The 14,742-nt window shown below is 41.5% G+C and overlaps 2 protein-coding genes across 8 annotated transcripts in view; both read left to right on the top strand.

Moving 5' to 3' along the window:
- Nucleotides 1–1,215: 1,215 nt before the first annotated feature.
- On the top strand, nt 1,216–9,360 carry taf3 (TAF3 RNA polymerase II, TATA box binding protein (TBP)-associated facto). 2 transcript variants are annotated; one of them, XM_044036543.1, is made up of 7 exons: nt 1,216–1,589; nt 2,527–2,769; nt 3,619–5,444; nt 5,523–5,605; nt 7,114–7,369; nt 7,602–7,708; nt 8,454–9,360. In XM_044036543.1, exons 1-7 carry the CDS (start codon nt 1,424–1,426, stop codon nt 8,566–8,568), a joined length of 2,796 nt encoding a protein of 931 aa, XP_043892478.1. In that variant the 5' UTR covers nt 1,216–1,423; the 3' UTR covers nt 8,569–9,360. The 2 variants fall into 2 exon arrangements, with proteins under 2 accessions (XP_043892478.1, XP_043892477.1); XM_044036542.1 differs by having other exon boundaries at nt 7,114–7,384.
- Nucleotides 9,361–14,110: 4,750 nt separating this feature from the next.
- LOC122776247 (CUGBP Elav-like family member 2) overlaps nt 14,111–14,742 on the top strand; it is a 28,896-nt gene continuing 28,264 nt past the window's right edge. For 4 of the 6 annotated variants that reach the window (XR_006361183.1, XR_006361181.1, XM_044036688.1 and 1 more), the window contains exon 1: nt 14,112–14,290. Coding sequence is in view for 2 of the 6 variants with exons in the window: in XM_044036688.1 (XP_043892623.1) it covers nt 14,178–14,290 (113 nt within the window). In the remaining 4 variants the exon portion in view is untranslated. Of the gene's footprint in view, nt 14,291–14,742 lie in introns of all 6 variants that reach the window. The other 2 variants (XR_006361184.1, XR_006361182.1) reach the window with 1 other exon arrangement.

The following is a 14,742-nucleotide window of genomic DNA, read 5'->3' as shown; positions in this document are numbered from 1 at the left end:
TTTTTGACCTGAACATTGAAATGTTGAAACTTGCCTGCGGTTTTTGTATATTATTTGAAAAATCCCAATAAATACCCAAAATGTAATATAATTACTACGACGTACAGTAAGCCATAAAAAAAATAATATATTTATGAATGTAGATTTATGAGTTGACACTAGGTCAACACCAGCCACACCTTGTAGCATACCCTGCTTTTGTTAACTTTGTTTAGAACTTTGTTTATATAGCATTTATTAAAGACTTTATTGCCTTTCTACCTCTAAATGTGGCCATAATTTACAAATTGAACGTCATTTATGATTGATTATCGACTGCATTAGGTCTGGCACCAGGAAATATTAACTGAGGGGGATTTAAATAATTGTGAGAGGCCAGCTTTGCACATTAAATAGAATTAATTGATTTGTCAATGTGATGGCTTCAGACACATGTATTTTGGCCAATATCATGTTGTTGATTTTTTGAAAGGCATTAGGCCAGTGGAATCTAGAGGTGAGACTGCTCCCTCTCTCAAGTGTCAGGGAACGAGGCCTTCAAAAGAAATAAACACTCTCTCAGAACTCTTTTCACTCTCTGTTGTTTAAAAATGCAAAACACGTCTGTTTGGACTGCTGTAGAAACATTACTGCCTTTGAAAAAGCAAGGCCTATGGTATTTATAAAACCTCAATCTAAGCTAACAAAAAACACTTTTTAAACAAAAAGAAGTGTATGAGCAAGCAACTATTCATGATGCAAAATATTTATGGGTAGTATTTTCCATATCTGCCAATACATGCCCCAAACCATTTGCAAATGCATATATAAACAATTAATTGTTTAAAAAAACAAACAAACAAAAACCTTAGGTGTAAATGAATGTAGGAATACAATATTTTCTGAATATAAAAATGTTTGGTTGGTTGGTGGTGTTTTACAGCAGCTGGCGTCCATCAAGTTGTACAGCTACCTTCTTCTGGAAAAATAAAATAAAAGAGTATTTCTGCGCATCGTCGGACGGTGATGAAGCGCTCGAACACAGTAACGCGCTGAGCATCAAGAATATCCGGCTGCAGCTTGTAGCGCTCACGACACGCCTTCCACTTGCGACATGTTTCCCCCGTGACGGTTAGGGATCAAGGGTTGAGTTGGTGTAGGAGGCGTGTCGTGAGCGATACAGGGCTGCAGCCTGACCCTTCTCCTGAGTGGACGAGCCTGGTCTAGTGCGCATGCGCAGGTTCAATATCGGGGATGGGTCTATCGATGGAATCAAGATGGCGACTCTGGCAAAAGCGCCAATATATTTACTGAAGTAGATGTCTAAAATTAACCGCGTAGGCCGGTTTTCTCCAGCCCATCGGGGGTTTGTGAAAAATGAAGACTGGAAACATGTTCAGGAAGAGGAATTGACTGGGTTTAATACCGAAACTTAGTCAGCGAGATGTGCGAGAGCTATGCCCGCTCGCTGCTGCGTGTGTCGGTGGCGCAGATCTGCCAGGCTCTGGGCTGGGATGCCGTTCAGCTCACTGCCTGCGATCTGCTATCCGATGTGTTGCAGCGATATATCCTGCAGATGGCCAGGGTCTGCCACCGGTACACCGAGCTCTGTAAGTACTTCATGTGCCGCCTCGATTCATTTTGAACCTATAAACCTGAAGTAAGTCGATCACGTTGTTGTTGACTGGCTCAGTAGCTGGCGCCCCCTACCTAGCAAAGGTTGATGTGTCAAAAAGTACAGTGGCTCCAAAGCTAATCAGCTTTTTTCCTCCCTTTCTGTGTTTTTGTTTTTCATGCTGTCACCGAAATGTTGTCCATCTGTGGACAACACAGTGTTTGTAGGTGTGTGTGAGTTAGCAGTTTGCCGTGTCATCTGTAAATGAGTCACTTTTAGTGTGAAAACCTGTTGAGCATTATTACTTGCTTTAGCTTGCATGTCAACAACAGTAAGGGAACCTCTTTGTATGAGCAGCAACCAAACCTTTGCTCTCAGTTTATCGTCAGATCCTAATCTGAGGTTGAACTAGGGCTGAACGACGAATTGTTTTTAAAATGAAAAGTGCAATTTGCAGCCTTTGCACTTATCGGTTAGCAAAGGCTGCAATGTATAACATACAGTGTGCTGGATGGTTAGAACATTGAAGGATTGGTCAGTTATTTGCTGGTGTCTCCTGTGCTAATGTTCCATTATATTTTAAATCTACATTAGATTAGTAGATTTAGAAGTAGCAGTGAACATAGCAAAGCATGTTAGGGCTTTATGATATCAGGAAAGCATGCAGTATGCCATAACATTCTTCTCTGGGTTTGTTGCTAACACAAACCCAGACACCTATATAGACACTGAGAAATAATATCACCAACAATGTGTTTTTTATAGAAAAATATTTAAATTGAACAAAGTACAATTCTCTTTTAATTTATCTGCCCATCAAAGAGTTGGAGGATCGACTCAGTATCTGTATCTGTCGGATAAATAGCAACTAGATATTTTCCAGGACTTATTCTACCCTCTGTTGACTGGCCTGTTTTGATGCTGAATTTCAGATGGAAGAACAGATCCTGTCCTGGATGATGTCAGCCAGGCCTTCAAGCTGCTGGGTGTGAGTCTGAGTGAACTGGAGGACTATGTGCACAACCTGGAGCCCGTGACATTTGCCCATCAAACACCACTCTTTCCTGTTAGCAAAAACAATGTCCTGCAGTTTCCCCAGCCTGGAGCCCGAGATGCAGAGGAAAGGAAGGACTACATTCCACATCACATGCCACCCCTGGTCTCCTTACAAGAAGGTCAGATCTCAAAACATTTACCACATATGGCGTGGAGTGATGAGGGCGAAAATTACAAAAATGATCACGATAAAAAGTTTTCAGATTAATAGATATCAATAACTATCATGATAAATGCCAGATAATGAAAGATTGAGTTTTGCTCTGTCGTGAAAGTTGAAGAAACCTGTCAGTTGTTGTTCTTCCTGAGAAAATACACTTAAACAGAAACACGTCTGATATCGGAGGTCATAATATATTATGTTATATCTTGGAGTGTGTGCAAAGCTTAAACGTGATATCGATATATAGAGGTAACTATAACAAAGGTAACAAATTTAACCTTTGTTATATAAATTGAACCTTTGTTATAGCGCTCTTAACACAGATAATATTGTGAGTTACAGAGTTGTTGTCCAGCCCTAACACCACATTTGTGTGTGAGTGCGTATTCAGCATTTTTAGATTGTTTGATAAATTTGTTAGGACACCATTACCAGTTCACTCCTCCAATATTAATATATCTAGCTGAAGTAATGAAGTTTATCCAGTGTTGATAGTGGCTACAATCTGTTTTTGTTTCCAATATTTTCTTTCGTACATTTTGATTAGAATGCTCGATTAGAAATATCATTAGCCAGCACCACAGACTACACTCTTCATCAAGACAATCAACTCTTCTGACCATTTTAACTTTTATAAAAGTGGGATTATTAAGTTGTAACTAAGTCTACGTAATGTGACAGCTGCACATATAAAATCTTAGCCCTATTGGTTTGATGGTAGTTTTACCATAAAAATAAGAAGTGGCTGTGTTAAAACAGATGCCGTGCTTATGCTTAAGTCATGTTATGTTGCTTCCCTCTCCAGAAGAAGAAGAGGAGGAGGAGGTCCTTGCTGACATGGGCACTTCAGCTGAAGCAATGCAGGTGGAACTGGAAGAGGATGAGGAGGAGATTGAAGATGACGAGGCGGTCAATGATGAGAACAATCCACTGAAAAGGCACCTAGACAGTCCTGATGCAGCTATTGGCATGATGCCTACTTCTAAGAGACCACGCATGTACCCTGGCCTCAGCCCAGAATGGGGGGTTGAGCCCCGGGAGCCCCTCACTTCTCTCAACCCACAACGTGTTCCCCCAGGCATACTGCCTTCTCATGATAGCCTCGACCCCCTGTCACCTGAGTCTCCCCCTGGAGCCCTGCCTTCCTTCAGACCTCAGCTGGCAGTACCAAAACACCCTGAGCAAAAGGGCCTCACCACTCCTGGAAGGAAGCCTAAAGTCTCATCTCCTGGCAGACAAAGGACTAAGTCCCCTAAAGGGGTCATTCCTGTTCCGGTGGGTGGCAGTCCCATCCATTCTCCAAATCCATCTAAGGAAAGGAAGAAATCACCTGGCAGAACTAAGAGTCCTAAAAGCCCCAAGAGCCCAAAGATGGTTTCAGTCAAAGCATCTCAACCGCCAAGCAAGACAGAGAGTATGCACAAGCTACCGCTGTCTGCAATCAGTGAGAGGATGGGCAAAGAGAACATTCATATGCGTCAAAATATAGAGGACAGGGCATTAGCTGAAGGTGCTTTCAAGAAACTAGAGCCTGATAACACAGCTATAGATGACTCAATTGATGCTGTGATAGCCAGAGCTTGTGCAGAGCGGGAGCCCGATCCTTTTGCTTTCTCATCAGGTTCTGATTCAGATAGCAATGGATTCTCCAGCCCCAGGAGGCTAACCATCATGGAGCCATCTACACCTAAAAACCAGTGTGGGGCTAGCAACTCTATGAAAGACACATCAACACCTCTTCACCTACAGGCACACATAGGCCAAGGAAACTGGACTATGGACGATTCAATCAATGAAGTTATCCGAAAGGTCAACCAGGGGGGTCCATCTGCACCCCCACCAAGCCAAGGAGTATTTGTGTCATCAGGATCAGCCTCACCACCTACACCAGAACCTTTGCTCAAGGTGTTTGAGGAGAAGAATAAGATTGTGTCATCAGTAGAGGTCAAGAAAAAGCTGAAGAAGGAGCTTAAAACTAAAATGAAGAAGAAAGATAAAGACAAGCAGAAAGACAAAGATCGTGAAAAGGACAAGGGCAAGGTAAAAGAGAAGAATAAAGATAAGAACAAGGATAAAAACAAGGAGTTTTCCAAAGATATCAAGATGCCCTGGAAGGATTTTGGAATCAAGGATGATGAGCACTTTGTTCAGAGAGACCTGAATCTGCCTGAGGGGTCCATCAAAATAAAGTCCAGAGATGGAGATGTCCCTAAAAAAGAGAAGGAAAAGCACAAAGACAAAAAGAAGGACAAAGAAAAAAATAAAAAGGACAAAGATAAGAAGGAGAAGAATAAAGACAGAAACAAGGACGACAGGCAGAAACAGTCTGCGCTAGCTCCTTTTGCTCTGAGTGAAGTCCCGCCACTGTTTAGCCCGTCAGCTTGCCTTCGCATGCCCGCTATACTTCCTCCTCTGCCTCCGATGCTCCAGGATAAAGACGTAAAAAGCAAAGAGAAGGAAAAGAAGAAAGACAAGAAGGAGAAGAAGAAAAAGAAAGATAAGGAGAAGGACAAGGAGCGGGAAAAGGCCAAAGAAAAGGAGAGGGAGAAAGAAGAGAAGAGGAAAGAAAAGGAGAGGGAAAAGGAGAAACGGGAAAAAGAGAAGGAAAAAGAGAGAATTAGATTGGAGAAGGTAAGTTTCCTGGTTCAGTTTGACATTTTGTCTTGGTGTGTCTCAGAATGTCGCTTACATTTGCCTTTATTTCCCCAGGTAAAAGATGAAACTCCAGCTGTTTTACCATCTCCAGTCATCCCCCGACTGACACTCAGAGTGGGAGCAGGCCAAGACAAAATGTAAGCTTCTAATAAATCTATCAGTAATATTCTACTCATCATCGCTTTTGTATGTAAGATGAGGTTTTCCTTGAGGCTTCTTTAGATGCAATATCAAGTACCATTCTAAACTTATTTCTATAGCACGTTTTTAAAACAACCGAGTTGACCAAAGTGCTGCCAAGCTACATATAGCTTGTATCAAATGTGAGGTCAGAGCTGTTGTCTTGTTTGCTTGTAATACGGTTCCTTCTTAAAATCTGATTGTTGCCTATTGTATACCATAAAGGTCTTCTCTAAACATTCCATGTCCACACAGAGTTGTGTAGTCATTCTGCTCAAGCCTGCATGCCCACAATTCCAGTCATTCTAAAATGAGGGACCTCGTCAGTCTGGTGTGCCATGTCTAGCTAATCCAACATTCTGTTCCACTCCATAATAATGTCCCTCCTGGATCATGTGCAGTCGACATGTACACTCACAAATGTTTGGGCTGCATAGGTTCCACTTGTACTGTTGTGGATCTATACGGATGACATTAAACTTCATGGGAACCTCAGCCGACTCATGGAATCATACATTTGGCTTTAAGTTAGCAAATCTAACATTTTAAAATGATTTTATCTTTTGTTTCATGATAAAAAACTGTGTTATTAGGGGAAAAAAAAGATGTTTGTAGTATTTTTTTTTTTTTGGTTTCCATATAGAATTTAATCTATAACCTCATTGTGATCTTATTTTCAAGCACAGGTTAAAGAACAAGACTGTACCATATTATAGACTGTTTCCACCAAATGGTACAGCACGGTTTAGTTTAGTACATCACAATTCTTCTTGTGTTTCTATTGTCAAACATCGAGAAGGGTACCTGAATAACTCTTCTGTACCTCAACAGCCACATGCCAAGAACGCAAGAATGCAGGACATCCTCCGTCGATACCCTTTAGTCGTGTTTCCATCATGGTACAGTTCGGTTTGGTACAGTAAAGCCCTCGGTCAGGCTTGTGTTTCGACTGAGAACAGTACCTTTACTTGGTAGGCAGAGATACGTAGCATGGCGTTAATGAACGATGACATTGAACGTGACCCGACAGACAACAATGGAGGACATCTACAAGCTCTGCTTGGTTTGTGGCTGGTTGTCTCAACAAGACGTCAAGCTTTGTATGAGAATAGACTGAGGGCGTTGAAGAAACACCAGTCACAAGAGAGTGATGCTTTTCTGTCATCCAATCAGCTGACTGTCGCGGGTCTAGCTCCACCCGTACCGTACCATTACTCTGGTACTCCAAGGGAAGGGTACCGAAATATGGAATGGTTTGGGCTTGTTATTTTGGTCCTACTCCTAATGGAAAATATGTACCGTACCGTTCTGCGTGGTGGAAAAAAACACAGCTTTTGTTGGCCAGCTATGCTGTATCAACCTGATATGAAGTCACGCTGTTTAAGTTGCTGACGCCGCTGCGTACACGGCTACCTCAATTACATATCCAGGATGCTGACTTGTCTTTCTCTCTGTTCATATCTAGTGTTATCAGCAAGGTGGTTCCGAATTCAGAGTCAAAGACACCAGCACCAAAGACCCCTGCTGCCAAGTCTGGACCTGGGAATCGCCCTCGGACACCTCCACCTCCTCCCATGCTCGCACCAATTGTACCCACTCTGCCTCCACCTGCGTCTCCACTTCCAGTAGCTCCGGCTCCTGTGTCATTGCTCTCGCTGGGCCCCATGTCTTCTCCTGCCACTTCCGTCAAACCACCAGTCCGCAGCGTAGTTACTGAAACTGTGAGTGCCTACGTGGTGAGTGCTCATTGTGGTATCAACATGTTATTCATTTCCAACCATAAATGCATGCATTTCCGGTGCGGTTCAGCTATAACGGGTTTTCTTAAGTCTAGGTGATCAGTGTATGACTTACAGATAGGTGAGATTGCATGGCGAGTTATGTAGGATAAATATGCTTATGTTTACGTAGGAACTGTTTTTTTTCATCCTCTGGTTTGTGTTTCATCCTAAGATTCGAGATGAATGGGGAAACAAGATCTGGATTTGTCCTGGATGCAACAAACCTGATGATGGCAGTCCCATGATAGGATGTGATGATTGTGATGATTGGTATCATTGGTAAGACAATTATTTTCCCTTTTTATTTGTCTATTTTCGGGCTAATTTGTGTTTTTAATTGAAGAGTATACTTTGGCTTAGCAAACAATTTACTTACTATTGTTCAGAATTTGTAGTGTAAACATACACAAATTTAACTTTTGGGTGAGTTTTCAGTTGGTTGCTCCATATTTTGAGAAGCCTCTCATGTGATGTATGATAATTAGTGATAGTAATACAGTAGTTACGTGTGAGTAATGCTTGATCCCTAGTACAAAACACTCTAATGTACATGTTTACAAATGTAGGGTTAATGTTATAATGTCCACTCAGACAAGTGTTTACTTGTGACTCAATTGTTAAGACCTGTAATCTCTGTAGTCCTCGTAGTTTCATGTGGGTCAGTTATGAGAGAAAAGGATAACATAGCAATAACTTTAACATTTTGTAATAAACACTATAATGCATGTACATCAGCACATTATTATTATATTTAAAGATAGGGCATGCTGGGTTTTTTTTCCGTAAAACTTTATCAAAGGTAAGTCTTCTTTCTGTTTTCAAACTGCTTGTGTCATCATAATAATTTTGGGCCAGTTGTGATAGAGTGAAGCACTTTACTTTGTGTCCTGTAATGGTTTGCGATTAGTATCTGTTCCTCTGCACCTACCCCCCCCCCACCCCACATCCCCATCGAAATGTAAAAGTAAACGTTTACTCAGCAGTTTCTCCTCCAGCTCAACTCTCTTCCTCTGTCTGCCCCCAGGCCCTGTGTTGGAATCCATGCAGCGCCACCCGAGGACCAGTCGTGGTTCTGCGTTAAATGTTCCAGCAAGAAGAAGGACAAAAAACACAAGAAAAAGAAACACAAACCACACTGAGACTATGCAAAAAAAGCACACATTTTGGACTTTTTTTCCCAGACTGAAAGCCATCACTGAACATTTGTGGCACTGCTGTAAAATTAAAAAGAAAGACATTTTTGGCTGATACTAACTTGTAATGATTTTTTTAATGATGTCAGCCGTGATGCATTGTGATTTATTAAGAAGAAATGGCTTCAACCAGCACATAATTCAGCCTTTGTCCTCATATGAGCTCTGGTTTCCCCTCTGGTGCACCAGTAAATTGTTTGCTTGTCCAGTTGTAGATCACAACACTTGTGTTTGTATGAGGAGACTTGTCAGTTTGTGTGAGCTGAGGGCTAAAACAGAGCAGGACTGGAGAACAGCTCACATATGTTGTCTACATTTCTTTCCTTCATGTTGCTTCAAAGGAATGACCACCATGTCGAACTTTCCCACGGTTTTCTGCAGTATCATTGTACATAGTGATGATGGCACCAGATGTGTGTGTGTGTGTGTGTGTATAAAAGTGTAAATACCAACATCCAAGCCAAGTGCATTTTGTCCTTAGGATTCTGAATTGTTAAATCCATTTTCAGATATTGGTTTTTAACTCAAATCATTTTCTGTACATTTTTTAAATTTAAAGTTTGTATTTTTATTTTTTCTTCATATGGATTTGTCCCCCAGAATTATAATGTAGCCATGCTTGTAATGTAACTAATTTCGCTGATACTTCAATATTAAAGATGAATAGTCTGTACTCGCAGACTTTAAGACCTAAAGCTCATTGCCATCAAAACTGTACTTAAATTTTCTGCATCTTTACATCTTTAATTGTTTTGTTTTTTTTACCTTTGACAGACATCTCTATATACACTCTTTTTCCAGTCGCTGTTGGCTTGCATTTGTTTTCGATTGGAGATATTTTTCTACAAACTGAATTGCAAATGTTGAACTGAACCACCTATGGTTACAGATTGAGCTCATCCTCGCAGCAGTCTGTGCAATGCATTAGCCTAGATTTTGGTGGTTTTCTGCTAACATGTCATTCCACACTACACCCACTCTCACTGGCTACTTATTTAGGTATTATGTGAACCTGGCAATGTGTGAGGTGAGGGTTTTGAGGGAATTGAGAGTTTGCTCTCTGCATAAGTGTTATTTGGGTTACTTCCTATTCTCTGCTGACCTCTGACATTAGCAATGTTTATGTATCTTCTCTGCTGCTCACTGCATATTTAGTCCTTTTTGTACCTCTGTGTTCTCTGCGAACCCTGGAGCTGGTTGAGTGTTAAGATCTCAGTAGATCAGCAGTTTCTGAAATACTCGGCCTTGCTGATTAGAGCTGCAACTAACGATGGCTTTCATAATCGATTAAACTGTCGATTATTTCCTCGAGTAATTGTTTGGTCCATAAAATGTTAATCGCTGTTGGTCAAACCTGGAAATGAGGATGTTCTCAAATGTCTTGTTTTGTTTGTCCACAATTTTTCGATTTCTTTGTTATGGGACAAAGAAACCACAACATATTCATATTTAAGAAGCTAAAACAATACAAAATCTTGTTTTAATAATGGATTAACTTCAAACCGATTAATCAACTATCAAAGTAGTTGACGATTAATTTAGTAATTGATTAATAATCGAGTAATGGTTTCAGCTCTATTTCTGATGCTTGGTTTGAACGCCTGGGGGGTCTTGACCATGTGTACGTTGAGTCGCTGCGTTGCGATTCGCCGATAAGATAGTTTGTTGAACAAGTGTACCTAACACACCTGTTCAACAGGTGTACCTAATAAAGTGGCCTGTGAGTACACGAGAGGGTTTGACAGTTACTGTGAGTGTAAAACTTGTTTTCTGAAAGTGATTTAACGTCTTGAGAACCTGTGCTGTTTTGCAACAGTTCCCCTGAACAACCACATGGTGTCATTCTTTATGCACAGTCATTGTGGCATGCTGCCTTCTGATATGTATAGAAGAGCATGGCGGGGCTCACATAACGCACTCCCCCCCCCCACACATGTATGAGTGTATGTCAGAAATGCAACAGGTGTCTTTTCGTTGATGGATGTGGAATTTGTAACTCACCAGCATGCCTCGAAAATTAAACCAGCTCCAGGCGTGTCACCCTTCATTAGGAGACCTACTGATGACTGGGAGTGTAAATAGAACATACAGCCGCTCGGAAGCCTCTTGCCTAAGACTATGCAGAGAAGAATGAGCTTTAAGATAGTGACCTACTCGCTTCCAGTGGATGAGCTACTTATATGACACACGTTTGACCGAACCTTTTGCACATGTTTCAGGAAAGAGGAGCGATTAAATGTTCCACATTTATTACCACCCATGTGTAACTTAATATACTGAACTTTGAAAGGTGCATCTTATGCTTCTTATTTTCTGGGAACAATCAGTCCAATCGAGGGGCTGGTTGACCTCAGAAGTGCAGCTGCTAGATAATGTGGCACATTGGAAAGTAATTTAAAAACGAGTTGCAGTATTTTTAAACCTGTCTTTGGCAGAGCAGAGTGTTTGAATAAGCCGTTGCTGACAAAGTGCTCTGAAAAAGCCCATTAAAATTCATCCAAATACCAGTTTTATTTACGTTGTAAAAGGTTGAGTTTGGTATATAACGGTAAACCCACCACTAATGAGTCCAATGTCCATATTTGGTGAATGCACTTAGAGTTAAACAGTAAATAGAATGAATGCTCTAATACGACACCTTGATTAGATGCCATTGCTATTTATAAAACAGTCCTGAATGATTCACTTTTCAATTTTTAACTTCACCCCTCTCACTTTGAGTGCACGTCACACACCACTGGCTTATAATGATGATCTGCACAGTATGTGTCTATCACTCTGAATTAAAGAGGAAGTGGAAAAGTGATATGTGACCAGAGGAAAGGGGAAGTAAAATGGCTGCTGCCCATGCAAAATAAACTGACATTTCAATGTGGTGCAGCTCTTTATCATATGAAAAACATGTTGCCATCACAGACCGTCCCCTTTACAGAGTACAGGAACACAGTATGTCGTGGAGGATGAAAAAAATGCAACAAAAATGTTTTCTTCTTTTATTTTAGCAGCAGCCTCAGATTCTTCCCCGAACAGTGTCTGATGTGAAAGGTCCTCCCTCCGTCTCCGATCACACACACGCTGGTGTCAGATCTCATACAGGCCGGGCTTTTTCCTCGCATCTGTTAGACCATAAATTTTACTGTGCGACCTGTAGAGCTCTGACACTTCGAAGTTAAAGTTTTATTTCTTGTAAAGAAAAAAAAAAAGAAAGAAAAACTTGGGTGGAAATTTGATTCATAGTATTTTTTATTTTATTCAACTATTATTTAACCAGATAAAGTTCTGGTCAAGAGGTCATCAAAGACAGATTACAAACAACAATTTGGGAATTCCAAACTTTTCCTCAAACCAAAAGTGAATAATATAGTTCTTGAGACAATAACCTGCGGGTCACATTTTCAAAACAATCCACATTTCATGCCAATCTATCATTTATCAAATCAGAATGGTAGAGTGGTACATAACATGTACTAGTTATGTTAATAATGAATACAACCAGGCCAAGTAGAAAATGAGGTGTTTTATTTAGCTTAGCCTACTCAGTGTTGACTGACAATAAAATGAAATGCTGGGCCAAAAATGAACAGCACCCTCTCAAAACAGGACAAATGAGTGCGTTTGAAAAACAACAATCAAATAAAACCGATGTCTTTTCAAAAGCCTGGATTGCAGATCACACTGATAAACGGAACTTTAACTGGCAACTGCTACTTTCAGCTGTTTCTGTCCATCAAGCAAGTAGAAAATAGGATTCTGTGAGAGAAAACTACTCTATTATCATAATTATGACAATTTATATAGCTACGTAACAAACTAACTTTTACAAACGTTTAAAGCTCATGCAAACGGTGCGTGGCACCCGCACACGCTACAGTGCACAATGTGCACCGAGTCTTGACAGTTTCACTTTTTAAGCCACAAAAACACAGACAGTATTTGCTCATGCGTGGCAGTCCCACGGGGCCTCACAATCGGGGAAAAGGGAAAGCTGGTGGTTACTCTCACTGACGACGAGACCACCTGCAGAGCTGTTAACATGCTGCTGTCTGACTTATGTGAGTGGCAGCCACAGCACGAAGCAGCAAGACCTACTTGCACTCAGCATGCTCCTGCTAGAGCGGTGCATCAGCCGTGCTGCACTTACATCCGGCACTGTAAGCATGCATCAGCACCCATTTTGTGTTGTTGAATGAGTTAACTTTCAACCATCATGCGACGCAGTCCACACCGCGTAATCTCACTGCAGTGTGTGGAGAGGGACCCTCTGTTATTCTGCACTCTACTTGACGCCCGTGGCACTGACAGAATTGCATTTCAACATCACTCTTTAAAATATTCATGTCAGCAGAATAGAGCACGGCTGAAATGAAGATCTGTGCCACGATCAGAGGAAGTGCTCGGCTGCACTCATACCAGCACACACAATGACATGACCCTGTTTCAGATGACTTTCCTGCTTAATGTCAAGATTACTCTGCAGGGACACAGCACCCAAGGGAGAACGAGGCCTAGATTTAATTTCTCCTGGGTTTTGTGCGGCAAAAAAATTGGGACAAATTGCTCTTTAATTTTTAATCGGATGGTATGATGGAGGGACGAGAAAAAATAGGTGCTGTCATCTATGACAGGATTCATTGCAAAGTTCACTAATGTACAGCACCTCAGAAAATGTTTGCATTCACCATATTCCAACCTGCAGTATGTGGCTGATAGGACACGCAAATGTACTTTGTCAAATGCAAATGAACATGGTGTCTTTTAGAAAAACTACCTTCCCTATGACCTGAATACTGCCCTCAGCTGAGGATAACGACAGCCAGTAGTGATGTAAACAGCAAATGCCAATACGCCACGTTTCATACTGGAGTAAACTATGCTGGATAGTATTTTATGTAGGTCAGTGTTGTTCCATGATCTGACATGCTGTGTTAACCACATCCGCTCAGGTGAAGGAAAGTTCTCCACCTGTCACACACAGGGTTTTTTTATTTTTTTATCAGTCCACTCACAGAGGCTGAGCAGAGAATGGTTTTAATGTTTACCTTCAATATGTGCAGGTGCTGAGAGGGGAGGGTACCAGCTGAAACAAATCCCTTTTATTATTAGAGTTCGCCTTGCCTCTGGAGCACTTTCCTTTATTCAAAAGCATTCACAGAGTCATGCAACAAATCCAGAAGTTGTGGATGAGCTCTTGTGGCAACTGTGGCACTGCCTCTAATTTCCTCCCAATCTGACAGAGGGAATAAATCATCTATGTCCAATTTCCCCAAGTTTCCCTAATATGGGTGTCAATTAGTGCAGGAGTGCTACTGTGGCCACAGCTTTACAGGCTGCAAACTGGGCTGCCGCAGGCAGCACAATGCATTAGCGCATGATGAGCTGTCAGAGAGGATTATTTCAGCCACGCCAGTCAGTGGAGGGGGTGGGCGCCGCTCTGCTGCACTAAAACCAAGGAGAAAGAGGTGGGCGGGAGACAGCGAAAGAGAGAGAAACACAGAGGAAAGAGGGAAAGAGAAAGAAAGTGTCCATTGCACCGGGTGGATTTTTCCAGAGCACCGATGTTGGAACACTCTTCTGAGCTGGCTCTGGTGCAGAGTTTGTATGCCAACAGCATGCGCTGTCCCCCCTCTGCGGCTGGGATCTCTGTCAGGAATGAGGACCTGCCTATGAGGTAGGTTGGGGTTGGCCCCCTCATTCAAATCTAGGCGAGCTTTTGTGGAGCAGTCTGTATTTGGACTGCCTCTTTGTCTCGGCTGGATATTGTCATAGGATGTATTGTTTCCAGTTGAGATGATCTGCCTGCTGTGATTGTGACTGTGGGAAGAGGAGTGTGCTAGTGTTCTCTCCCAGTGAATACATATATATATGTATATACGTATATATATATATATATATATATATATATATATATATATATGTATAGAGAGAGAGAGGCTCAAATCAATCTCATCTTCACGAGACACAAATAATGAATACGTATAATTCAGGATGTTCAGCAGTGTACTGGAATGTACATTAAATCTTCTCTATATTTGCATCAAATATAAATGAGAGAAAACAAGATGAATGTGTCAGCGATGATGCAGTTGTGTGTGTGTGTGTGTGTGTGAGTGAGTCTGAAAA

Source organism: Solea senegalensis, linkage group LG10 (assembly GCF_019176455.1).
Source record: "Solea senegalensis isolate Sse05_10M linkage group LG10, IFAPA_SoseM_1, whole genome shotgun sequence".
Classification (NCBI taxonomy): Eukaryota; Metazoa; Chordata; class Actinopteri; order Pleuronectiformes; family Soleidae; genus Solea; species Solea senegalensis.
This window is presented reverse-complemented; position numbering and strand designations above follow the sequence as displayed.

What these genes read in the sequence shown, in the direction of transcription:
- taf3 (XM_044036542.1), top strand. Translation starts at nt 1,424, where the DNA reads ATGTGCGAGAGCTATGCCCGCTCGCTGCTGCGTGTGTCGGTGGCGCAG. An exon ending in AGAGAATTAGATTGGAGAAG is followed by an intron (nt 5,445 to 5,522) that starts GTAAGTTTCCTG and finishes TTATTTCCCCAG; the next exon opens with GTAAAAGATGAAACTCCAGC. An exon ending in TGTGATGATTGGTATCATTG is followed by an intron (nt 7,709 to 8,453) that starts GTAAGACAATTA and finishes GTCTGCCCCCAG; the next exon opens with GCCCTGTGTTGGAATCCATG.